At 40.8% G+C, this 25,616-nt stretch overlaps 2 protein-coding genes across 10 annotated transcripts; both read right to left on the reverse strand.

Annotated features, from left to right (window-relative positions):
* Window positions 1-81: 81 nt before the first annotated feature.
* On the reverse strand, window positions 82-17,944 carry LOC117154754 (atrial natriuretic peptide-converting enzyme). 6 transcript variants are annotated; one of them, XM_076622672.1, is made up of 13 exons: window positions 17,536-17,944; window positions 15,509-15,632; window positions 8,622-8,805; window positions 5,420-5,633; window positions 4,501-4,872; window positions 3,927-4,159; window positions 3,630-3,836; window positions 2,768-2,981; window positions 2,462-2,607; window positions 2,224-2,395; window positions 1,547-1,794; window positions 686-804; window positions 82-568 (listed from the first exon to the last, which is right to left on the reverse strand). In XM_076622672.1, exons 2-13 carry the CDS (start codon window positions 15,566-15,568, stop codon window positions 395-397), a joined length of 2,343 nt encoding a protein of 780 aa, XP_076478787.1. In that variant the 5' UTR covers window positions 15,569-15,632; window positions 17,536-17,944; the 3' UTR covers window positions 82-394. The 6 variants fall into 6 exon arrangements, with proteins under 6 accessions (XP_076478787.1, XP_076478788.1, XP_076478789.1 ...); XM_076622673.1 differs by lacking the exon at window positions 17,536-17,944 and adding an exon at window positions 16,119-16,209; XM_076622674.1 differs by lacking the exon at window positions 17,536-17,944 and adding an exon at window positions 15,961-16,100.
* A 752-nt stretch (window positions 17,945-18,696) lies between these two features.
* On the reverse strand, window positions 18,697-25,322 carry arm (armadillo). 4 transcript variants are annotated; one of them, XM_033330004.2, is made up of 7 exons: window positions 25,087-25,305; window positions 24,185-24,248; window positions 22,464-24,100; window positions 22,203-22,382; window positions 21,807-22,109; window positions 20,684-20,780; window positions 18,697-19,132 (listed from the first exon to the last, which is right to left on the reverse strand). In XM_033330004.2, exons 2-7 carry the CDS (start codon window positions 24,219-24,221, stop codon window positions 18,948-18,950), a joined length of 2,439 nt encoding a protein of 812 aa, XP_033185895.1. In that variant the 5' UTR covers window positions 24,222-24,248; window positions 25,087-25,305; the 3' UTR covers window positions 18,697-18,947. The 4 variants fall into 4 exon arrangements, with proteins under 4 accessions (XP_033185895.1, XP_033185896.1, XP_076478786.1 ...); XM_033330005.2 differs by lacking the exon at window positions 25,087-25,305 and adding an exon at window positions 24,457-24,816; XM_076622670.1 differs by lacking the exon at window positions 18,697-19,132 and adding an exon at window positions 19,141-20,279 and having other exon boundaries at window positions 25,087-25,318.
* Window positions 25,323-25,616: the final 294 nt, after the last annotated feature.

Below are 25,616 nucleotides of genomic sequence, written 5' to 3' on the forward strand. Positions count from 1 at the left end.
CGATTAAAAGCGTAATTAAACAGAAATGTACCTTCCGAGCACTGTGAACGCAAGTCTATCAGAGAAAAGGAATTTTTCGTGTTATTCGTTTTTCGACTACTTATACTTTACTGAAATAGTTTTCTTTACAACGCCGTAACACATATGTAGATATTTTACGAACAATGGATACAACAACGAATCTTTGACGAAACTATACAATAGAGACGAGAAATGTATCCCACGATAACATGATACGTCCTAACGCGCTAATTTACAATACGTATTTTACAGTCTGTTAGATATGATAGGAAAATTTGATGAAATAATTCTACATCGCGTATGTATATTGTAATATCAATTTCAGTCCCAGTCAGTTCATATTAATTTGTTAAATACTATTTTAAGAAATAATCTATTCTATCGTAGATTTTATCCAAGCGATATTCGAGGAAATTTTATCGTATAATCGTGGCCTTTCGACACCAGCTTTCGAGCAAGCTATTCGCCAACTTCCGACACCTGTTAGCGCCCATCTACGATCATCCGGCTGAAGACATAACATAGGACTGCCGGCGACCTCTTCTTCCTGTGTACAATAAACAGTAATTAGATATTCCCGACTGTGTATGAACACCGAAAGATCACGGCATACGAGAAACAAAGGATAAACGAGTCTTTTGTATATGTGCTGTGGCTCACTTACGTTACAATCGTCAGTAGAATAGGCCGGTTCTGTGCAGACGCTATTCACGGACGCGATACTGATGTTTTCGCATTGTTCCATCGCGCTGTGCTTAAGCTGTACCCTTTGTAGTAAATCTCCTGATCAAAGAAGATGGTTTTTTTAAGAAACACGAAATGCACACTTTTTGATCTTTCCTTAATATCAAGCTTTCTCAATTTCTGATGTTGTTAATTCATTAAGAAGCAAGTATTGAAATAATGCGACGAGAGCACGGAAAACAGATGACAATTGTATCGTTAATTTCTTGATATCAATGTCAGTTACAGTTTAATGTTATTTACAATTATCGACTATTAACGAATGGGAAGGGAATTTATAATAAATCAGAAATTAAGAATAACTAAGAATACATAAACTTAAACAGATGAATACAATTTTGTAAGTAATCAAAAATATATCTAATATTATCACACTTTTGAAGCGTTAGTCTGGCTAATTCAATTTTATGCAAATGGAGCTTCAGAGTGTCTACTGGTTTCGTTATACAATGGTTATACAATAACGAACAGCTGCTTTTCATCATATCGAGACAATAAATCAGTACCACAACAAGGTACTTACATATTTATAAGGTAATAGTATCTACATAACACTTTGAGCTAAAATAGAGAAGATCTTGTCAACGATATTGTGCAACCAGTATCTCACTTTCGCATCCCTCTAATTGTAAGGTCGACGCAACCAATGAGGTAAATAAGCGGCACGCATAATTACGCATTCTTACGTAATCCATCGAAGAAATAAATAACGCGACCTTGCCGCACTGATGTACATTGTTCGATTACAAGAATCCCATGCATCACGCTAGTGATTACTCACGATTTCTGGCCCATCCGAGGGTGTTGCAATGAGTAGCATTCATTGGTCGATCCTGACTCGAAGGCAAACATACGGGTCTTACGAAATCCGAAAACATGGTAACAGGTCGATCGAGTTTCAATAGGACAGTCGTACTCCCTTCTACCGGCGATTTAATCATACCCACGATTCTACGTTCTTGTTGCCACGGCGACGTGCTCGAGAGGCGTACAGTACCCATTCTAGCGGACCATTCTGCCTTTGGCTGACTGTAATTGAGTTATTATATAAGAAGAAATTGTTAACGGATTGCTATAGCAGAACTTTGGTTATAATAATGCCACGCGTTATTCGTATAATCAAATAACTCCACCTTCGTATGAATATCCTGGGCGAACATATGAGAAAGAAGTACAATTTTCTAGATTCTAGTGTATTTTAATGTAACGCAGTTAAAAAGAAGGGCAGAAGACCTTTTTATATAAAACGTACACCATATTTTTTAAACTATTTTATAAACCTTTATATCAAACACGAATTAAAAAAGTTTTGAATAAAACTGTGACTTGTTTCTCAGTCTTTCTCGCAAGAAATCATCCCTTGTACTTCCACTGAGCCATTGAAAATCAAATAGCCGATTATAATGTTACAAATACTTCAATTTTTTAATGGAGTATGTAGGAATAAGTGGAACGTACCCTTGAAAACAGGACGCCGTTGTAATCAACCAATTTTCCGCCACGAGCGTAGCATCGCATACGTGTACATCTTCCTTGAACAGAGCCACGTGCCAAGGCCAATCTCCTGGCTCGGCCATTTTATTAAGTCCCCGGCTACCGCTCTTTGCATGTAGAGATTGTACACCGCACTCTAAGCGTAAGTTATATTTTATACATTAGCGTGAACTTGAGGAAAATAACAGCTCTTACAACGTACCCAATTCAGAGCATCGGACGTACATGACTTCCTTGCTCGGACAGGGAGCTCTAACAAACGTAATCTCTGTTGCCGACGGATCCTCCATATGTACGTATTGAACATCCTCTTCGTCGTCGATTCGAACTTCCACGGACTTTACCCCTCTGTGAAAAGTAAGAGGCTTCGATTAAATTAAATTAAATTTCTTAACACATTTCGCTCGATATCAGAAAAATGTCACTCACATCTCTCTGGTTCCAGCGTGTCAAATTACAGCTCGCTTGTGTACATTGCAAAAGACAAAGCACGGGGTATTATACTCACGTGTAAGTCAGTAAGCTGCACAGGGAGCTGGCGGCAGTTTGGAGAACGGTTTCCATTTCCGTTCCTGGCAGTGTCGCGTTCAGATTTGCGGTGCAAAGCTTTCCGATAGTACCCTTCTCGTTGAACACCACGTACCCTTCGCTGTTATACTTTGCGGCAAACGGTGTATCCGAAGGTTGTGATTTCACGGATCGAATACTTGGTGCTAGAGATACTGGAGAATATATGGTGTCAAGAACGAGTATGCGATGCATGACGCTGAACGATGTTATAGGTGGAAACGATATACATGGCGAGGTCGTAAAAAACGCGGCTGTCGTCAATGAGCGATAGTAAGATTTTTATCGAATTACAAATGTCGGAGTTATTAATAAATCACGTATGTTTTATTATTTGTTAAATGCTCGCCTTTCGAACGGCACGCAGCTATCAGTCTTGCGATCTTGTACATGATCTTTACACGATACATCAAAAATATTTCTCTTTAACGCTTTAACACTTATTTCTTTAGTTGTTTTAACGAATCATACATAGAAAATAAGTATTTGTATATATGTGTGAGCGCGTGTAAAGTTACCAGAAACTTTTATCTCAAAATTAAGATATATCTAGCTATTGACGTGTTTAACTTTGTCATTTATTAGCATTTGAAGAGAACAAATTATAAAAATGTCCCCTTTAGCGCTTTATTATCGATCGTTGTTAAACCGTGCAAGCGAGTATTTGATTATGCGAACAGCATAAGAAATTCTTATGTTCTGCCAACGTTATCAACCAGTTGGGTCGGTTCTTGAAACTCATAAACCTTAACTTCGCCCCGATTTTACGACCTCTCTACGCCGCTTCCACTGACCATACATACGACAATCTTTTTCATCACTGCCGTTGGCGCAGTCCGCTTTTCCATCGCATCTCTTGCTACGTGGAATGCAAGTTCTACCTACACCGCAATGCATATGACCGTCGCGACAATAAGCGCAATTTTTCTCGTCGGAAAGGTCAGGGCAATCGATCACGCCGTCGCAAATTCTCGGTGACAATGCTTTCGCTTGAAGTGCTTGCACGCATCCTACGATAACGATTATGCGGTAATTACAAAGGTCCGTGACACTTGATAATTTCCGCGTTGCTTGGCAAGCGAAAGGCTACGATCGTTCACCTGGCTTTGCTCTGCAACCACCTTGGTCCGCGTACTCCGGGAAATTCGAACAATCCAGTAGGCGTTTAATTCTGTCCGGAAGTCGGCTGCCGCATCCGCTCCAGAATTCTCTGCAGAAACTTCTACATGGCAGCTGTAGCAGGTCTTCCGGTTGGTTCGATACGCAGCTTGGTTGCAATACTTGGCACACAAAGTCGTACGCTAATCGGTAACATTCCGCATCCACTAGTTCCCTGTGACAGAAAATTTGTATTAACAACGATCGACTAAAGCGATTGTTGCACACTGCATCACCAGAATTTCCCCATTACTTCGACTTTCTTTTAGTAAAATAAGAAATAGATCAAGAATGACACATCGAAGTCGACAATCGACTTTTTCCAATTCTAAAATATCCTTTTCCATTTGACGTATTAATGACACCATTCCAGACAATTTAACTTAACTAAGTCTACGTAAAAGCAAGAGAACTGTCATCTTCGTGTCTTCTCTTCAAGAGATCAACGATGCGTCACCTCTGCCATATTCGCTCTATTTGGGAAACTTTGCTCGGAGATCGCGGCTTGATATTCACCTGAAAGCGATCACGTCCTCCTCCACGTCGGCCAATGAACGGTGTCCCAATATATTCGGATACGAAGTAACGTTGTATGGCAGATGTTTGCAGTAAGATAAATCCAAACTGGTGCATCTTCTAGGAGGCGGTGGTGTGGTGGTCGGTGGTGGCGTCGAAACTGTCGTTTGTTGAGCGACTTGAGCGTTTAGAGCTGTCAAGCTCTCTTGAACTTCGAGGCTCTGCGAGTCGATCGTTAGATTTGTTAAATATTTCGAGGTTGTAGGATCGATCTCCCGTCTAAGAATTTCCACGACATCGGCAGTGCTGATTGTCTGGTATCGTGGATCGAATCGAATCTCGAAATGTACGGCCAAATTCTCACCTTCGGATCTGTACAGTTTATTTGCGACAAATGGTTGCCGGTTAGAAAAATATGGATAGTGTGAAGTCACGAGAAAGTGTGGAGATAGCTGGGTTTTCTCTTGCTCGTGACATCGGTAAAATTTCAAGGAAGACAACTCGGCTTTCGATGTTTCAATATGAAAATAACGATACGGATTCGAGCGAATCAGCGGCTTTCTTCGAATTACAATTTCGTTTTCGAATGAAACATATGCATTTTAATGGATCTATGACATCATTCGACAAGTGAATTTCTCTTCGTAATTGCTCTTTCGAGTACTCAACCGCGCATTTGTTTTAAACATATCAAAGTTTAAACTAATAAACTGGCGTATAAACGATAAAGACTAATCCTCCTTAATCGTCGCAAACCGACGAATTTGTATTCTTGTTCGCAGAGAAATCTTTTAAATTAAACTTTCCTTCGTGAGTTCAGTTTTTAATAGTAATTTTAATAGAAAGTTCAATTACCGTGTCGGTGTTTGAAACATGTAAACCTACGATCATGCTATTTTGCTTCCGCAAGTATACTTACCCATCGAGCGCCAGTATCTCCACAGCGAGGAAAGAGATTCTCAGCCAGCTGCGGCGGAAGATAAGATTAAGTCGGTCGCGATACTCCCGTGCTCGTATTCGAAAGGCTTCGGTGGAGGGGTCTGCCAATTCCGAAACGAAGGAATCACCTTCGATCACTCGGAATGTCGCCAAGAAAATCTGATCACCCGGGGGATCCGATGTTAGGAACGTGTCTGAAAGCATACAGGTTAAACGCTACCGCAAACTCGAACAATTACCTCAACTTGTTAACATTGTATTTCCAAATATTCGCACTTCGGGCTTCCGAGTTTCCAAATTTTCGAATTTAAACGATGACGGTAATTTTATAGTTGAAATACATCTTATTAAAAATAAGATACTCTCGAACGGTAGAGCATAATTATATTATGTGTAACTTTACGTGTGAAACGTTGCAGTTTCTCATAAATATCTGTAATTTACATTGTGAAGCACAGGGTAGCGATTAATCGATGTCACGGCGCTGTCCTTAAGAATGAAACGAAAACCGGCTGTTATCTACAATGTCGATAATTATCGATCGATTCCATTTACCGTAATTGGCAGTTACCCGAGGGCGCGGGAAAAGGGAAATAAACAGATTTCACTGCGGGATAATCGGCCGATTTCCATCTTGCGACCATCAGATCGCTAAATGATACTTTCTAATACTCCATCTTGAAACAACACGTTCTCTCGAACGTGATAGTAACGAGACGTGTCTGTACAAACGCGGCGTCAGCTGTTCTTTTATATTAAAAACCGCTATCAATTTTTCCTAGTTAATATTCGACCGATACCGTAAACATAAACTAAAGTATCGAGGGCAATCGGGCACCAACAGCAATACGGCTGGAGGCTCACCTTTCACCGTGCCTTTGGTCGATTATTTTTACTCCACAGAGATTATTTTTTCGCTTCGCGATACAGTTTCTTGCGGCAAGCGAGCGATCTTCTGCGGCTTGTGGCTCTACCGCGCAAGCAACGTCAACAGCAATAACATCGTTTTCATTATACACCAGAAACAGATTTCTAGTATAATACAATGACGTACGAAAGTATTGCAACGCTTACAATTGACGATTTTCACGCATGTATTACGTTGTACGAAATTTCAAAAAAATCGATGCTACAACGACGCAAGACTATCAGGATCGAATTGATAAATTTTCCAACTATTCTGGAACTGTATATAGAAGCTATAAGATATTTATAACACATGTGTACGATAAAAGTGTGCTACGTTAAATAAGCGTTCGAATAGTTTCGTGAATCACTGGATGAGTTTGACAGTCTGTACCACGTCGTTTCGCGATTCCTTGAACGCGAAATACTTTCGAAAGGAGAATTCGGTTAGTATGATGAAGCATCGAAATGATTCAAGGACACGGATCCCCCCTTTGAGGTCGAATGTTGGAGGGGTGACAGGCAGGACGGCTCGACAACTCGGTCAGACCGTTAGCTTCGCTACTTTCAAGGCCTCTTTGCTGGACCTCCACGCGATCGTGCATCTTCTTCGACCTTTGCCTCTCTTTGCCTGTATACTACAAGAATTATAGAGCGCAGGCTTTATGCTTCGTCACGACTGTATTCGCTTTCCATTCTCGTAAATCGGTTCCCGTCCGACAATTCTAGTAACTTCATCGAAGGATACGTAGATCGTTCGAGAATAAAAGAGCCGATCTGTGTACGTAAACGTATTTTCTCGGTAACTCGGTCGGACCGTTATGTTTGCACGCTGAAAGACCTCAATGGGCTCTGGCCGCATCGTCCTCTTCCTCTTTTTGTTCGGTTTTCTTCGCTCACCAAACGATACGCACGTCCAGATCGTAGCAACGATTCCTCAACAAGATACAGTCAGGTACACCTGCTCATAGTCATTAGAACACCTGCTGGGTTCGTACGAAACACGATAGTACAATCAAATTATCAGGGAAGCGTAGCAGATCGATCGGAATTTTGGATTTATACCAGACAATGATAAAATTAACAATCGAAAGTAAAAGCAAAGTTGTAAAAAAAAAAAGTAATAAATCGGTATTTGCACGATTATTCGTGCTGCATACTAACTCTTTACTAAATACATATATGTTGTAATGAATATTATATAATTTCTATATACATTTGCAGACAGTCGTGTCGCGTTACAATGCTAACAAAATTTGAAAACTTTTTTCAAATTTTTCCATGGCAAGTATTCGCACGCAGTTCCCACTAAGCCAATGTATATTATTTCTCTGTACCAAGGCAGCTATTCAAACGCTTAAACATTCTAGAAATTTCGCCACTTTAGAGACCATCTGTCGCGTAAAATACTATAACTGGAATCTTTAAATCCATCTGTTCTACCGCCAAACCTTGCCTTCATCGGCATTCACCGTTATCTACGTATGAATATTAACAACGAATCTGCATCAATTAGACGACGACTCCTCTCTGACGCATGCTACGCTTCGTTTGCTTCTTCATCGTACGATCGAAAGCAATTTCAAGGTGAAGTACACGTATCCGTAAAGCGGAACGTACGCAAGTTCTTGCAAACGAGAAAAGACGATCACACTTTACGCTTGACAAAATGTTCGTACAGCGTGAAGAGTTCGTCCGTCTTGCGAAACAAGCGTCGTGCATTTCGAAGTAGTTTCACGTCCACCAAAGCGTCGGTTAACCGTGCAGTAATTTCATTTACGGCATCGGTCGTATCGCGTATAAGTCCGCGGAGAAAGCGCACGAACGAAACCTTCCGCGCACTTCGAATTCCTTGGCTGAGTGATCTTCGTACTCGCTCGTGCTGCACCTTCTGTGCTTGACAAACAGCAACTAGGAATTATCAAGCCTCTAGGCCGGCATATTTACGAAACACAGCATAAATTAGCAGAAGAAACGACATAATCTAGAAAAGCATCAATAATCACAGCGACAGTCAACAAGATTTATGTTACATGTCGGATATATTTTAATCGAAGATATAATATAAGAGATAGAGGAAAAATGCTGGCGGAGAATTATTATACATATTATATATTTCATTTTCTCTTTCAGTCTGATTCATAATTAACGACAGAACAAACTTTCGTTAGTATTGGCTGAGCAAATTTAAATTTAGGCAAATACACCATTTCCAGCAACTTGATACAGACTTTCTATTTTACGTAAATAGTCCGAAAATTGAGTGTTATACTTACAGCCAAGATATATGGAGACTCCAGAGAAGAGGAGGAAAAGCAAGAATGCGGCTAACACGCAGCATCCGCAACGATACTGTCCACCGAGTTTCCTCGTAAATCGAATGTCACTGTCCGACGACAGGATCGAACTCGGCGTTCCTGCACGGCTGAATCTTCTCGTGCTTACCGTGCTTACCGATATCTGAAAAAGAAAGGTCGATTCGTCGCTGCTAGCGTGAAGAAAGATGAAAAAGGTTGTAAGAGAAAGCTCGATCAACCCTGTGTACTCGGCGAATTTTGAACAATCCTTTTCGTCGACTGAGAAAGAAGAGGGAACTTTAGATTTTAAGCTTCCACGATGACTATCGAACGACATATTTATAGTTCTTCTCGTCTAACGATCATCATAGCTACTTGTGACGAGTATTTTGATTTCTAAGGACCGACATGCAACTGACGTCTGTAACTGCCAAACTATTTTATTGCTTGACGAGCATAGTTTCGGATTCGATTCAGAGTTCATGTATAATGACTTTATAAATTAGATATGCAAGATGTACCGTGATACGATATGATACGAGACCCACTTCGAGAATAGACAGATTAAAGGAATAAAAAAATCGCGGAATTCTTTGATACGACGATTGCTAATTTGCATGGAGACCGAGGATATCTCGAGCACTTTCTACGAAAGCGAGCAATTGCGGATCATTGAAATACAAAAATGGCTATAAATTTGAAACAAGATCATACGGGACACGCGTGCATATGAATCTTTTTCAGTGCCTCTCCCGTATCCTGTCCACGCCAGAAGTGGCTTCCATCATCTTACAATACATCCTGTATTTACGCCGCAAAAAATGTCTACCAAAATAAATTGCATTGCGAATGCAAAGAGTTCAAATTTTAAGATGTATGTCGCTGGTACTGCTTTTCTCGCTTAGAGAAACGTTGGGAGTTCATCGTACCCCTCCTTTCTTCTCTCGCTAGATTGCATTAGACACGACAGAGCAGGGATTACTAAGATTTCTTGGCGAGGCACGATTCGCATTAACAATTCTCCTACTTCCGCTTACGGACTACGCGAAAGAATTCCTACCGAAGCGATTTTTATCGTGTTAATTAGAGGTAATGAACGTCGCTTAACCTGTCAGTTGGGATAATCTTCATCTAGATGTTTCTACAATTATCAAACTAAAATATAACAACTTAATTTCAAGTTGATCGATTTTAATTCTTCCAGATACGACGTAATTAGAGCGAGGATGTGTACGAAGGATCGTGTCTCTGTGAATACGATCAAAGAAATACCTATATGTGGGATCTGAGCAGAAATTCGTTTATCTACTAATGCATCGGACTAATTTTTACACCTAGTAATTTAAGACGCTAGTAAGCGTGTCACGGTGGAAATGGCAGGGTAATCATCGTGCTAATTATCGAAATATTATTATGCGTTATGTAACCGCGTTTCATGCGCTCGGTCGGATCCCAGTTGCGTGCGATTTTGCGCGTGCATTCAACTATTGTACAAGTACACGATAAACGATATAGTCTTTACACGCTACAGAGTCAGTCACGAAAGTCTACGTATATACCTATCGGACCTTGTATCTGTCTTATCGAAGAAATGAAAAACTCGCAGCCGCAAAATTATTTATACTTTCATACCAACAGGATTATTAATACATTTCTAAAAGCAATGAAACCAATTAAAACATTTAACTGTAAGATTTAAGAATCTTGGGATAAAATTACACTACAAGTTGCAAAATCTCTAATTTGTTCAACGTCATTGACATAGCAGAACATTATCGCCGCTTATGTAGGCCACCTGGACGATATTAATAACTATCTTAATTATCGTAATTAATTTTAAGTCTACTACACTTTTACGAATATTTTCACCTATAACAATTTTACGTACATAATTTTCGTAACGCGTTATATTTCATATCTCTCGACTTCCTTTTCTTAATAAAAGATCGTATTACTTTTTAACAATATATGTCCCGATGTACCCACAGAATTCATACAGCTAACGCTTTTACTATAATATTTTACATTTAAGGGATATATTATATCCTTTATTGATTAGTATTTACTTATTGTTTATAGTAAAAGCGTAGGTTTTCGTGACTGACGTGTATTGTGCACAGTGTACGATCATCGGTCGAACAATCCACATTCAGAGTCGGGAGCAATGAGCTTATCTTCTGTGACGTGCACGCTAACTGTGTAAGCGGCCGTGTAATCGTCCCGCCACCGATGCGCGTGCACATTCGTCACCAACACAGGCGCGGTTCGCGTGCACTCGCGCGAATGCTCGGCGCGCCACAAACGGGCCTACGCCCTCGTTCAAATGTTACGCTTGGCACACGCTCCGTACCAAAGAACCGGCGAATCGTACCTTTTCAGCCGATGCCAAGTTTCGATGCTCCTTTCGACGCGCTCCGACCATCGCACAAATACTAAACTGCTCTCCTTACAACGTCTTACTTGATCACTTTGAAACGGAGCGAAACTAAAGTTTCATCGTGCGTGACGCGCTTGTCTTTTTCTCATTCGATAAAAAAAAATCTAATTATTGTTCTGTAACAGCCTGTACGACACGTATGTATTTACCTAAATGTTCGAGTACTCGTACAGTTCCGCAAACCGTGGCCCCAAACGTAGAAAAATGACAAGACCAATGCAGTTATCAATAAATGACGTCGCCCATTCACGGTAACCGTGTTTCGCGATTAACGACCGTTTCTAAAGGATTGAAAAGTAAAGAACGTATCTGGAAAGACGAAAAAATGCTGGATAGAACATTTTAACCGAGTACAGTAGAATCGCATTTATTGAAAGGAAACTTTAAACTACAGGTGCTAACAACACTCGTGTGCTTCTGTCGCAAATCGACCAAGGCATTTTCACGCTTACAGCGTTAGTTGCACTCATACTCCGACGTAGTGCGAGCGAATTCCAGTGTAGCCTGAAAGCCAAACGTGTTCCCTTCCCTCGCAAATCGAATACCAAACTTTTGAGTTTTCCTTCTCTTTCGTCGCGCCTACGTCCGATTGCGTAAAAACCATCCTCCCGTCTCGATTATTTCTAAGGAAACTGCGACTCACAGGTTGGAACGATCGGCAGAAGCGAAGAAGTATTTCTGGCGGCGTTCGAAGCAAACGGGGATTTTGTTCGCGTGTTACGTAAGAAAGAGCGATCGAGGGGTGTATTTGGCGAACAATGGCGCGCAGAGGTATTACGAAAGTGGAATGAAAGTTTGAGCACGGAACCTTTGTATTCTTCGAACCTAATTCGATAATAGCCTTCGATCAGGCTTTTCGTAGGAAATGCTCATTTAATAAAGCAACGTTTCGCAATAAGGCTTATACCTTTTGTGCTAATCGAGCACGATCAATCATGGAAGATACGCGGCTGTAAAATTATACCGTGGCAAACGAAAATTCTCTAGCGGACGCGTTCGCTGTTGGTTGGTAAAAGTAATTCTTTCCTTGGCGATGCAATACAGCGAAAAGGTCAAGAGACTCGATCTTTTCTCGCTAAAGGAACGGCAACTTCTGACGAAAGGCAACCCATGATCCGCGACGAAACAACGAGAAAGATTAAAAGAAAAATAAGTGGCATAAACACATTGGAAGTTCGATATAATTGGAGTATTTGGAACAGACACACCGTGTCGATATCAATTTACGAATTTTAATCCTATATCGTATTGTGCCGAAGACGTGTATGCAAATATTTGCCCATTGTTTACAAAATTGCGGATAAATGTTCATCGCGAAGGTATCTAGTAGATACAATTATAATTGGAGAATTTATTTCGCGAGATAAGAAGTTACACAGATCTAAGGAGTATCGTTTTATACGAATTTCCCACACTTGGATATCAAATTGTTCGAGTATCTTAGATATGTATCGCTGTCGATGATTTCGCCATCCGGTTAATCGAATGCTTAGCGGCGAGAACGGTCAATTGAAATTTGAGCGCATCAGGTGTGGAAAGTAGAATTCAGTGTCGGTAAACGACGAGGTCCAGAGAGATCGGTCGAAGAGATTAAAATGCGCTCGGACTAGTTGAGAAGGCTTCCGTTAATGGACACGGTCGATGACTTTAAGACCGAGAAAAATCAAGAGCTGACGGGGCACGTTAGAAAAGCGCTTTCCATTGGCGATGTTTTCGTGAAAGTCAGTTCGATCATTCTTGTTCCGCTAGGATAGAGTCGAACGATAATCGTCCAACCGTAAGAATAGATCGTCAGATCGGCTTTTCTTTGTCGATTTTCGCCGTTGGCGTCAGCCAAGACGACGCTTTCAAATTATTGCAAAATCAAAGATAAGCGTGAAACCCGAACCATGTGTATATATTTCTCGTTTCAATCTTTTAACTCGGACATGCAAAAAGGTAAAGAATCTGCGGTAGAGTTCTTCTATCATAACGTTGAAAGTGCAATAAAAATACGAACAGTACGCGACAACAAGTTACGGACGGTACTACGTACTCTTCTAAAAATTTTCTTACGATTGAAGCGCAGTCGTACAAATTTCTCTAAATTCGAGATAAAGGTAGACGTCAATCGAACGACTGTCTGTCGCAGAAAGAAAGAAACGGTGTCATCGACCCACGGAAAGAATCTACCAAGTTTCATTGGCTCGCCCGGTTCCTCGTGACTTTCTTGACCGTTATTACCGTTATTCCAAACGTCGGACTACCTTTCCAAAAGAGCAAGAATCTAGGAACGAGTTCTGCTTGCTTGAAATTACAATCGGTCAGCGGTGTGCCGGTACACGGAGCACGTGCGTGCACCTAACCATAACAGACCAATAGTTAAATGCAGAGCAATCGTTATCGCCTTAAAGCGACTCTTATCTACCAACGACAATCGTTTTCTCTGGTTTTCTCCGGACGGGGAGGAAGGTCTGGCGCCTTTCGTAACCTCCGCCTTTTTCCACCTTACGATATCGATAGAGCCTATTGGATATTGACCCGCCAAGTCCTATTAACCCTTCTATACTAATCACTTTCATCAGCAGTTTCAAACGCCTATTTTATAACAACGAACCAAGAATAATACGAAAAGGCCTGTATGTGATGATAAAACTCGCTTGAAAAATAAATTTGTCTAAATATATCGTTCAAAGGGGAAAGAACATGGTAAGTTTACCTTCTGTCTGCTATAGAAACACAACTTAAACTAGGAAAACAAGCAACGACGTTAATACAATGGTAACATAGACACCTGTGATTCAGCTAAATTTGAAAAACATAGACTCGGTATAATTTTTCATTCTTTTCCATTTGTCGCGGAATCCAATGTCTTAAAATAGGTCTCAGCGATGTCGGAAAAGTTTTAAAAATGAATGCAGCAGTTTGTTTAGAAGTTACCGCAGTTACTACGGGACGTATCGTGCCATTAGCCTCGAAAGGGTCAAGTAACGAAAAGTGAGCGTTAAGCGCCTACGTTTTAATGGGGAATTCTCTGAAAACCATCGCGCAGCACGTGACAAATGTCATTCGTACAACTCGAGCGGAATACCAATCGACAGATCGGGTGCTACTAGCGAAGTAACGGTATATCGAGAAGAGAGGAGATGTCGGCTTAACCCAAGGCGACCGAACCCAGCTAACACGTCGTTCTTTGTTTCAGTCAACCTAGTTCTCCATCGAGTGCGTAGGTATTCGGCATCATACGCCGCATCATTCGGGGTCAATGGAGAACAAGGTCGATGAGTCTGCGGAGAAACGACGCATTGCAGGACGCTTCTCCGATATTAACACAAAAATTACCCAGCCAATCAAACCGTCGTTTTTTAGATTGTGGATTTTTATGTATTTATACGAAATTTCAAAGTGCAAATTTATGCGAAATACACGTAGCACGAAAAATACCCAAAGTATAACGTTTCCAATAATATTTGCTGGGTAAAACAGTTTTCGATTAAAGTTCTACTTTCTCTTTTTTAACTATATTCACAAAAATACGAATTTACATAAAAATCCAGTCTAACGACGATAATCATGCCACGCCGTACGTCTTATAAAATCTTTTGCGTAATACATAGTATACCCGGAAAAGATTTCTATAAACGTTAAGAGTTAATTCTAAGCAAGTATGTATGTCGTATCTACGATCAAATATTAAATATCAAATATTAGTATTAACATATTGCCACGTATTAAAGATCGATAGTTCTGGCGTTAACAACGCGGTCTTCCCGATAGAAGAATAACAGCGATAAAAGTTCTTTTCGTTCCTTTTTGCACCTCGCCGTTCCGCCTCAAGGGTGATTCGGCCGTTTGCGCAAGTTATCAGTTTGCCGCAGCGTGCGCAAGTAATTCGGTTAATGAGCGCGTGCAACGTAACCGCAAAAATAATTCACGTAGCTTTAGCTTACGATTTCTTCGCGGATCGCGTTTGCAGTCTCCTATTTTAAAGCGTGTTAATGCCATTCCGAAAGTTTCTACCAGGGAGGAAACATCGTTCCGCGTTACACTTTCGTTCGAGACAATAGGCATTTTTGTCGACCGTTCATCGTTTCTCATCGATTTTACGTTTTCTTTTCACGTACGATTTCACACGGGGACCAGCTAGTTAATTAACCGCGAGACCCGAGTAAGATGGTAACGAGGAAAGCGCGTACAGGGGGAAAGTGCGCCACATTCGTCTCACCTTCGAATCCCACGAGCTCTTACGCTTGTGCTCCATCGCGACGGTCATCTTTCAGCCGTAGAAACGATTCCTTTCAGCTTCGTCAACGTTTCTTCGGTATATTTGCCGCGTGAAGGCGCGCCAACGTCATCGTAAAACTGAATTTCGTTTCGTTTTGTTAGCCTTTGCCGACTATCCCCCGAATATCGATTTACGCTCTTAGTTTCTATGCACTGTACCAAATACCTCCGATAATCGTCCGTTCTTTGCGAGGCAACAACCTTTATCCGACGAGATTAGTTCCATGTACTTGCGCTTCCACACTTTGTCCTCCTCTTGCTCCGGTTCAATATCCTTCGCTTCTTGATACCTATGCAAAAAAAGTCAGCAATTACAATAGGACGAAACGCGCGCGCGTACAAACACAAACATACGCGTGTACGTATACACAAACACGAGTATTTAAGACGCGCCGCCGACTGCTATTAGGAATACCACGAGCGAAGAAATTAGTGCACTTGGCGCAAAATTGCGCGATATCCGAAAATCTTATCCGAAAGAATGCACTTGACACTGTCGCATTGCGCCTTTATTAGTTTCTTTAATTTTTACCACGTACAGTCTACGGTCTACACAGATTTCAGATAATTCACTTTCTTCTATCAATTTTTTAATTGCTACTTTCTTCCATAACGTGCCTGTTAATAACACGATGCAAAATATCGGCCAGCGCTATCTAACACAGGTGCGCGGGAATAATCATAGACAGCTGTCGTGAGAAATTCAGACTCGATTTCCCAGACGAATAAAGTCGAAAATTAGCGAGGAATTTTTTATTTTTTATTTTTTTTTTTACGTTCGATTGCATAAACGGATCGATAGTCGAGACTGGCGAGGAACAATTTCTTCGATCGAGTCGGAGCCGACTACGAGCCAAGGAGACTGTGTCGAACGAAACCAGACTGCCAGGGGAACGGAGACCCGCTGGTTAGATCGCTCCTTCGCTCCTGGATGCACTTTCACGTCATTACCGGTTCTCCACGACACGATACGACACGACGCAACGCGACGTTTTTCGAAGCTTCGCTGGAAAACCGAATAATCGAATTGCCTATGATTTTGTGCGAGATCGTAGCCCATAGATCGCGAATTTTTATACATTTATGGGAGATTCAAAGATTCAAAAATGCGTAGAAACACGTGTAGGAAAATATGCACGAAGGCCACGAGTGGAAAATATGATAAATCATATTTCTCATCTTTCATAGGATTTTTTCGAAAACACGATTACGCGTGGGAATGCTTCAAAGGACGCAGCAGGATTGATCGATATTAGTCCGCGTGATTTACGTTAAAAAATATCTTAAATTTCATACATGTTAACTATAAACGCTAAAATAATTAACAAGCGGAGCTTTGGTGGCATTGATAAGAATATAAATTTGCATAAATTTCCGCAGTCGAATTGTACGAGATAGTCGGTTCATCTTGATAAATAAGACGCGGAATATCCAAGAGTCCAGCGAAACGGTGGTCTATGTAAAATTCCACGCCACGTTCGAATGTGAAAGGTTGTAAAAAAAAAAAAAGAAATCTAACGAATATTTTTAGCTTTAACCTGTTCCCAAGGAATTTGGCTACGCTCGAAACTGCTCGTTCGGATTAACTTTTCAAGGGTAACTACTTAAATCCTGAATTCCGTGGCACAACATTGGCTACTATCTTTCTTATCCTCGAGACAGCAGATTGTCAATGAACTTAATTCTACGTTATAGTATATCGCATTCTTGACGTACGAGTGGACTATCGAATTTCAAGGGTAGATCGCGGATGGAAATTAATGCTGTCTTTGAACAGTATCGATTTCGATTACGACTAAGACCGTGCCACCTGCGTTACACGATTAGGATTAATACGAGGGATAAGTAAACATGCCGTTTAAAAAAGACGTTTGAGAAACGTTCCGAGAACGCGAAGAACATGAACATTGTACAACTATTATTAAATACAAAACATATTAAAAAGGGCTGAAAATAAACATTAAAAAATACAAAATAAATCACTGATACGACAATAATACAAAAAGATAAAAAATACCAAAGGAACACACAAATAACGTGATTTTTCTAGAAATGATTACAAGATACAGAGTGTATTGAAAAGAATTAGAAATAAAAGTACGAAAAGATAAAACATAACGTTAAAAACAAAAATATATATACACGGGGAAGAAAAATAACAAGATACAAAGATACAGATATTTTTAAACGTACCTTTCTTTTTGTAAATCCTCGTGTGCGTAAATCTTTCGCTGGTTGATCGTTCAATTTGTATCACTGTTGCGAACCATTCTTTATATTCGCTTTATATTTTCTCACAATCGGATTTTATTTATTCACGAAAATGATCGTACACGCGAGATATACACCAAGATTCATACAGCATCACCGTTTCGTTTCACTGGAAAAAGGTTGGCTGTTATTCGATGACAGCTGTGTCGGTCGTACCGGAAACATTTCCCTCTTCGACTGCCGGGAACGTTAAGTCGGCCTTTCACACTCTACGAAGCAACCGTGCGCTCGTCAAGGCGATCCTCTTTCTTCGTATCACAGAAAGAAATAACCGTTAACGCGACAGCCGAACCTTCGGGGAGCGTGGTATACACACGAATGTGCACTCGACAGACTACCGCCACGATTAATGACCCCGAGAAACGTACACGTGCCCTTCTCCTTCACAGAAATGCCTCAAGTATATACATATACCGTTTACCTGTTACCCCACTAATTGTTTACAATTAGGTCTATTCTTATAATCTAAACGTATTTAAGTTACGCAAGTAAAATAATGTATAATATAATTATGTATTATGTATAACGTATACTATCAATAATTCATAAAGAGAAATATCCTTAAAACATGTTAAAAAACATTTAATCGTGAAACGGTTGAACGATAACATTATTAATCTAAGCGAGTAGGGAAAAATTGTTTGATTGACACAGTTACGAGAATCTTGACTTTCAGAAATTGTACAAATATTTGTTCAAAGTTTACGCCAGTAAGATTGATATACACCATATACGTAAATATTTTCCATACACGTATTAGTTCTAAATAATTCACTAAATACCGATGGTACGCGTTCGCTCGTTCACCTACATATATGCTCGTTATGGACTAGTTTGATGGACGATCGGTAACTTGAGCTCGATCCGATGGTTGGAAACTACCAGACACCTAAACGAGAAATTCATTTACAACTAACTTATACGGCTTAGATCTACCTCACGCGTGCTACTTAACTCACACGTACTATGTTAACAAACAACTCGACGTATCCCAAAAGGACTTTAACCATCTTGTTACGTTACGCTTTCTGATAAATTCCAGTCGAAAGGAAAATACAGGTGTGAATAAACCGGCTGACGCGATTTGAATACTTAATCGTTCAGTTTATTCGTATGAGCAATTAAATGATACATATACATGGTGTGTATGAATTACGTGTCTCTCACTTAAGTCTAATACATCGACAGCGATCGGAGGCGCGTACAGAGCATCGAACGAAGCAAAGTACCGCCACGATTGCGTAGTTACGTTAATGATACTACTAGTCCGTATTGAAATTACTTAAGAGCCTCACGGATCCGTTTCTCTGGCGAGATACGATGCTGGCACAATTTCATAGATCGGTGTCGTACCAAGCTGCAACCTGGTTATTATCTTGCGGGGGTGCAGGAAGCTCTCCTAAATGATCGAAACTCAGGTCACCCTCGTGCGCTACGTCCATAGTGTCCATCGCGCCATACGTCGACCCTCCACCTATTTCCAACCCTTGCATCGAATCTACTGGTATCTGGTCATAACCTGTTTCGTACAAAATTTACAATGAACCCAACGTGTAGCCCTTTACCTTACTACATTTAATCGAAAATAACTACAGCGTCAACGATTCTGTGAAAATGTTCTCAACCCAGTAAAGCACAACCTTGCTAGATAATCGCGACATTAGGTTCTCTCGCCGAGATACCATTGCTTTTCGTTCTCTGATATTATAAAGCAGGAACAGAAAGCAAACGATTATTCCAAATCATGAAAGTTTCATTTCTTCTTGATTTGCGATACCGACACTTTTAATCTATTAACCGGGTCGTCCCTTCAACATAAAATGTTCTGTAATTACAATATGAAATTAAAAATTAGCGACAAGGATACATTTCTTAACGATGGAGAAATATTTCAGTTACATCGACTTTAGACCTTGCTAATACGAATATGGTATAATTAATTTCTAACAAAAGTAGGATGTACGAAGAGATAGGATATTCCTAAGTAAAAGAATTATATCGAACAGGTTCAATAACTTTTCCCCGGTTAATAGGTTAAAATACTGCGTGAAATCAACTAAATTCGAGACAAATAACGAGTAGAATGATAGCCACGAGATGCATTCGATTGAAGGTAAATGAAAAGGGACAAATAGAAAGCCAAAGTTTGAATTCGCGCGTATAACTGATAATAGTTGATAACAAACTTTCTTCGCAATACTCGTTTCCGCGACAGCACATTTCTGACAAACGTATCTTATCTAATTACTTACGAATACTTATCTATGCTTCTTTCCACCATAAAGTACGTTCACTTAGAGGAAAGATGATAAAAATACAAATATATCATGCACAACATTGTATAAATAGATAAAAAAATAAATAAATAGACACGCTACGTATGAATCCGTCGTACTCTTGATAAGAAACAAAAATGAAAAAGAAATTGAAACATTCACAAAACGTGCATTATGTGTAATATTTACCAAATTCAATAAAACGTGTATCGTATGGCCAGGATATATAAGATACAATGTATAAACTATGAAAAGCGTGTGAAAGAAGACATTTAGCGATTAGTCACTAAAGCAGATAACAGAACAGTACGTAAGAGCTGAGTATCACCTATGTTACTGCGAGATACTGTTGATAGCCTGTATTTTAATATAAGTCCGTGGGTTAAGCTGCTGTTAAAATAACATAGAATTAAATGCAATGCTTTCTTCTCATCATCGGTTGTTTTTTTTTCTTTTTCCTTTTTTTTAGAAACGAAGGTGTTACCAAATTGTTCATTTCGTATATCGCACAAATAGGGGGAGGAAACGAACACGAGCACAGGAATTCGCATTACCAGTGATTTTCTGATGCAGAAACGAAGGGAACACATTTCGTTTGAAAGAGGTCTTGATAGCGAGTGATTCTTGGGTTACATTCGTTACAAGGCGTATCAAAAGTTTCGAAGATCGCACCGTTAATACCGTGGGGAAGGAACACCGTAAAAATTCACTTGTAAATTCATCTACGACCGATCGACCGTGTCGATCGTCCGAAAGCAATTAATCGGAGAAAAAGGATAAGGCTCGTAACTTACCTTGCGGTTGATACCCTCGACCTCCGTGGCTGCTGTGTACACTAGGAGGTCCTTGTCCATACATACCGTCATAGCCTTGATCAGGGCCAAGCATGTCCTGAAGAGATTAGGTAGCTCAGATCAACACAAAACGTATCTTCCTTTACAGGCGTGTCTTTAATAGCCGGCGAGGGTAATACGTCAAGATACTCGTGTCGCAGTATCACCGACAACTCCGCGTACGAAAACATCGTTTAAAGGCATTACAAAATACGTGGAACATGAGTAAACGTGTGACGCGTTTATAGCGTTTGAAAAGGTAATCGCGGATGGCTTTATGTTATTCAACCTATTATGGTGGGGGATGAAACACGAATGATGATGAAACGCATTCTCATGCATAACGTAATGTTGCAATCTAAGGATATATCATAATAAAATCATCGCTGTACATTTATTACAGGTTCCATTGCTCCATTAGGCATATTTCATTTGAAACTTTTCAGCGAATATGGAATAGCGTGAAAGGTTAAAGCATCGATTTCAACGAGAGTTATAGTGAATACATACGTAGAATTTGTCCAAATATTATGGGTGATACTCGAAAGTTTTTCGCCAATTTTATGATATGTGGGTTCAAAGTTTGAAGTTTTTACTCTCTAATCGATTTAATTTTCATAATTGTCACCTAAGTTGTGCGAACTGGAATAATGGATAACGACATTCAGTTTTGCAAACACTATCTAATTATATATTGCTAAACTTACATGAAGGGGACGATTACGTATGCGAGTACCTGTTACTAGTCAGATAAAATTGCTGTATCGTTATTATGCCCTCGTGGCTTAATTTACTTAACACGATGTAACCAAGTGTGAAAGGGAAATCTGATGCTTGAATAAATTAGCATACGAACCGATGACAATCTGTCTTATAAAAATCGGCTTACGCGTTTACTCCTAGAATCTATTCGAAAGCTAGCACGGTATAGCATATACTAAAATTTTATCGCAGCAGCACATGCCGCTAGATGAAAACAAAAAAAAAAAACAATCGGGGCTATGTTACAAGGTGTTTATAAACGAATAAATTTAACCACGGCATAAGCGAAGCATGCATCGGTATTATGTATGGATTACGATACCTGTAGATCTGGACCCATCCCAAAGTCAGCGTTATTCCAAAGATTTGTATCCTCGCGTAACAAAGAGTTGGTGAGTTCCATGGAGAGTCGTTTCTTATATTCTTGTGGTTTATCTTCGCTCATGCGGAACAACACAGCTGCCGCATAAGTCGCGACACCTTCGTTTCTAGAGTGAAGCAACTCCGTTAAAGGAGCAGTAGCACCTTCTTGTTCGATCATTTCGGCACCTTCTTTGTCCGCGGCAAGTTCGCAAAGTACGCCAGCTGCGACGCGTTGAATATTTTCAATCTCGTTAAATAGCAACTAAAATCAAGATACAAGCGCATTAGAGCAAATTATTAACATCGAGCAAACTAAAGGAAACCAAGTTTCGAGGAAAATGTATATTAAAATTACCTGTACGAAGATCGGAATTACGTTCTGAGATCTGATAATGACCCTGTTGTGTGATTCCCTCGCGAGGATATGAAGCGCTCCCACAGTACCTTCCACTATTTCCTCCATTCGAACACCGCCATCCGCGTACGCGCCTGATGTTTGCTGACTTCCAGTACTTGCCACGGATGAACGTTGTTGCTAAAGTGGAATCGATCTTTTTTACACAAGTTCTAACTTAAATAATCGAATATACGGAATCGCTTCGAAACGGATGCTTACTCGTTGTGTCTCGGGGAAAGCACGCATCAGAAGCCTGACCAGATGATGAATCGCGCCGTGGTCACGAAGCGGGCCGTGATTCGCGGGACAAAGCGCCAAATTGCGAATTAATCCTATTACAGCTTTAACCAATGGCCAACGTGAAGGCGGGTGTAAAAGTTTTACTATGACCTGAATTCCGTAATTTAGGCGGACTGAATTCTGTGCCATTTCCGCTTCCACGTGACGTGACGTTAGATGACGAAGCGCGCATACCGCTGGTTCGCTGATCTCCTCCCGACTATCCGCGTAAATGATTGTACGTACAAGAGCGTCGACACCTCCCACTTGGCATACAGTTACCTTATTACGTTGATTATTGCAAGTCAAATTCGACAAAATACCAGCGGCACATGTAACGACATTTACGTCGGTAGAGCTAAGAACTTGTACAAGACTCTGTAATAAACCTTCTAATCCATCGACTTTGGTGCCAGCGTCCGATAAATTTCGTAACGTCCACAAACAATTTTGGACGAGTCTCTGGCTTGGATTACCGAGATGCATAGCAAGAGCTTGCATACCACCAGCTTCGACTATCACCGGTTTATTACTAAGACAAACGGACAACACTTTCAAGGCTCTTGAAGTCGTCCATAGAAGCTTCTCATAATCGTAAGAACGCATTATGCGTACCAACTCTATTGGTCCTTGAGAAGCTAATATAATTAATTTGCTCTCTTGATTACCGTATGCAAGAATTTGCAAGCAATCGGTTACTATAGCTAAAAATTTGACGTTATCCCGCTGTAGTAGTGCAACCATTTTCTGTAATCCTCCGGCCAGCCTTACAGCCATTTTAGAACCATCCTGATGTAAAAGTAAATTATGGAGAGTCGTGATTGCGTAAAACAATACGGATTCCATTGGAGAACTCAAAAGCTTCACAAGAGCTGGTATTCCTCCGCTTTTGAAAATAGCCAGCAGACCTTGTCTATGATGAGACAAATTGTGCAAGGTGCCGACTGCTGCTTTGGTCGATTCAAGGTCATCACTGTTTGAAATGGCACGAACTAAAGCAGCTACCATTTGCGAACTGTTCATAATAGCATGACGAGATGCTTCCTTCTTGGAAAGTTGGTGAACTACCATCGCTGCTTTAGACACAACAACTTGGTCCTCGTCGTTTAACAACTTTATTAATTCTGGTATTGCACGTGTTGCGAGATCTGCGTCATCCTGATAGTTTATCAAATTGACAACCGCGTGCTTCAACATTTGACTGGGTTCTGCCAATCTCTGAACAGCTGTAGGTTGAGCCGGATCATACTGCGTCGAAGGAATTTCTATACCCTCCTCCAATGTTTCAGGAAACATAGCTGCGCGAACACGCTGAGATCTTGTATGATTCAATTGTTGATTCATTTCATCGACTTGATCTTGAGTAAAACCCTGTGCAAATCCTTGATCCAAATCAAACATCAACTGATCGCCTTCCATCTCGTCATCCTCTTTGCCTGATAAAGATGGCGCTTGGGTGACAGTGCCAGAATGTATTCCTGAATCACCCATGTAAGAATTTTGCTGCCACATCAAAGTTTGTTCTTTGGCAGATCCCATGGGTAGATCGCCCAAACCCTGATAATTCCCGTGAGACACTACAAAATTAATTGCACAAAATGATACAAATGTTCCACATAACATGCACGATACGTCATAGGTTGCCAACAAAGATTACTCACTTGGTCTGGATTGATTCGAAGACATTTGATAACTCATGGCTCCTACGGGAGAATCTATCCACACCTAAAATAGAAGAAAACCGTGCTATATACATCTATAACGCAACCATCGCTCGCATAAAGTTAGCATAAGTTTAAAGGGACAAGAGAAAACGAAACATTAAAGCACGTATAAAGTACTTTAACGCGTAATCACGACGTTATCACGATATTCAAACGCGCTCAATGTGGCGTGAATATCGTGAAAGGGAATACGAAAATATAATACGAACTGGAATACACTTCTGTGTCGGTCGGCGCACAACTAATAAGAAAAAAAAATGTCTTCGATCACACGGGGGAAAGTTTCGTCTTCTCGTTCAAAGTTTTGAAGACGCCACGACGCGCATAGGGTCAGTGCACTGTATTGCGAAGAATGGAAGGAGGATGCAACTACGCGGAATGTGGGCACGATCGAAAGATTCCTCTGAGCGTTGTCGCAGCTTCCACTTTTACAACGGAACACGAGCGGGGGACGCGGTGGTTCGATCGAATACGGTAGGAAATCGTATCTCTAGAGATGCACACGAGGCCGCGAACGATACTCGATTTCCAAAGGTAGAGGGACGCGCGTGGGCGTGCGGCACAACAAAGGCTCTGAGAATGCAATGCATCACCATTTTCCGAGGATCCACGAGCGGCGGAGAGTGGAGTGCGGAGAGTGGCAGGGAAGCGAAAACGGAAGGAAGGGGCAACAAGAGAGCTGACTACGATACATTAATGGAAGAGAGAAAGGGGACGAGAAAAGGAGAGAGAGGAAGAACACTTTGACACACCCAGCGTAAACACCGCCGTCACGGAAATGACAATTTTTTTCCTATCGGTCGATGCAATGGCGAATGATAAAATAATGCTGTGCTTACCGTATAGCGAGGATCGACCGAAGGCGACTTCGTGAATCGTGCTCGAACGAGGACACGAATGACTCACTACCGTACGCTCGATCCACCAAATTCCCGTTTGCCCCCGACGCTCAATCCACCTATCTCTTCTCCGTACGGAGCTCTTGGCCTTTCTTGCCTCGAATCCGTCAACTAAAGATGGCGGAAAACGACGCGGAACCTTCGATTCTACCGCCACCTGTCGTCTGCACTGATTCGAGTCTGCAGTGGTGCTCAATACCCATAATGTAACCTCGATTAGCTCGGTTGTTCGTTGGAGAATATTTATCGATTTTTACCCCTTGCGAATAGTCGATCGTATCTAACTCAAACTCGTTTACTTCACTTCCGAGAATTCTCTAATTAATTTATTTCCGCTGAATCCTATACTTGTATTAACCGATGCACACCTTTCGACGCGAGAATCGCATCTGTAAGTATGTGCATACTCGCTCGTTGCATTCTAAGTTTAAGGTTATATGCAAATTGAACTCGACGGAAATAAAAAATAC

The sequence above is a fragment of the Bombus vancouverensis genome, chromosome 11 (genome assembly GCF_051014615.1).
Source record: "Bombus vancouverensis nearcticus chromosome 11, iyBomVanc1_principal, whole genome shotgun sequence".
Lineage (NCBI taxonomy): Eukaryota > Metazoa > Arthropoda > Insecta > Hymenoptera > Apidae > Bombus > Bombus vancouverensis.

Coding starts and splice junctions, on each gene's coding strand:
- LOC117154754 (XM_076622672.1), bottom strand. CDS start 15,568: ATGGAACTAATCTCGTCGGATAAAGGTTGTTGCCTCGCAAAGAACGGA. Junction 8,806..15,508: donor AGAACGGACGATTATCGGAG/GTATTTGGTACA, acceptor TTTCTTTTTCAG/ATATCGGTAAGCACGGTAAG. Junction 1,795..2,223: donor ACGGCGTCCTGTTTTCAAGG/GTACGTTCCACT, acceptor ACTCAATTACAG/TCAGCCAAAGGCAGAATGGT.
- arm (XM_033330004.2), bottom strand. CDS start 24,221: ATGAGTTATCAAATGTCTTCGAATCAATCCAGACCAA. Junction 24,101..24,184: donor TTCGAATCAATCCAGACCAA/GTGAGTAATCTT, acceptor TTAATTTTGTAG/TGTCTCACGGGAATTATCAG. Junction 20,781..21,806: donor GGATGGGTCCAGATCTACAG/GTATCGTAATCC, acceptor TAATCTCTTCAG/GACATGCTTGGCCCTGATCA.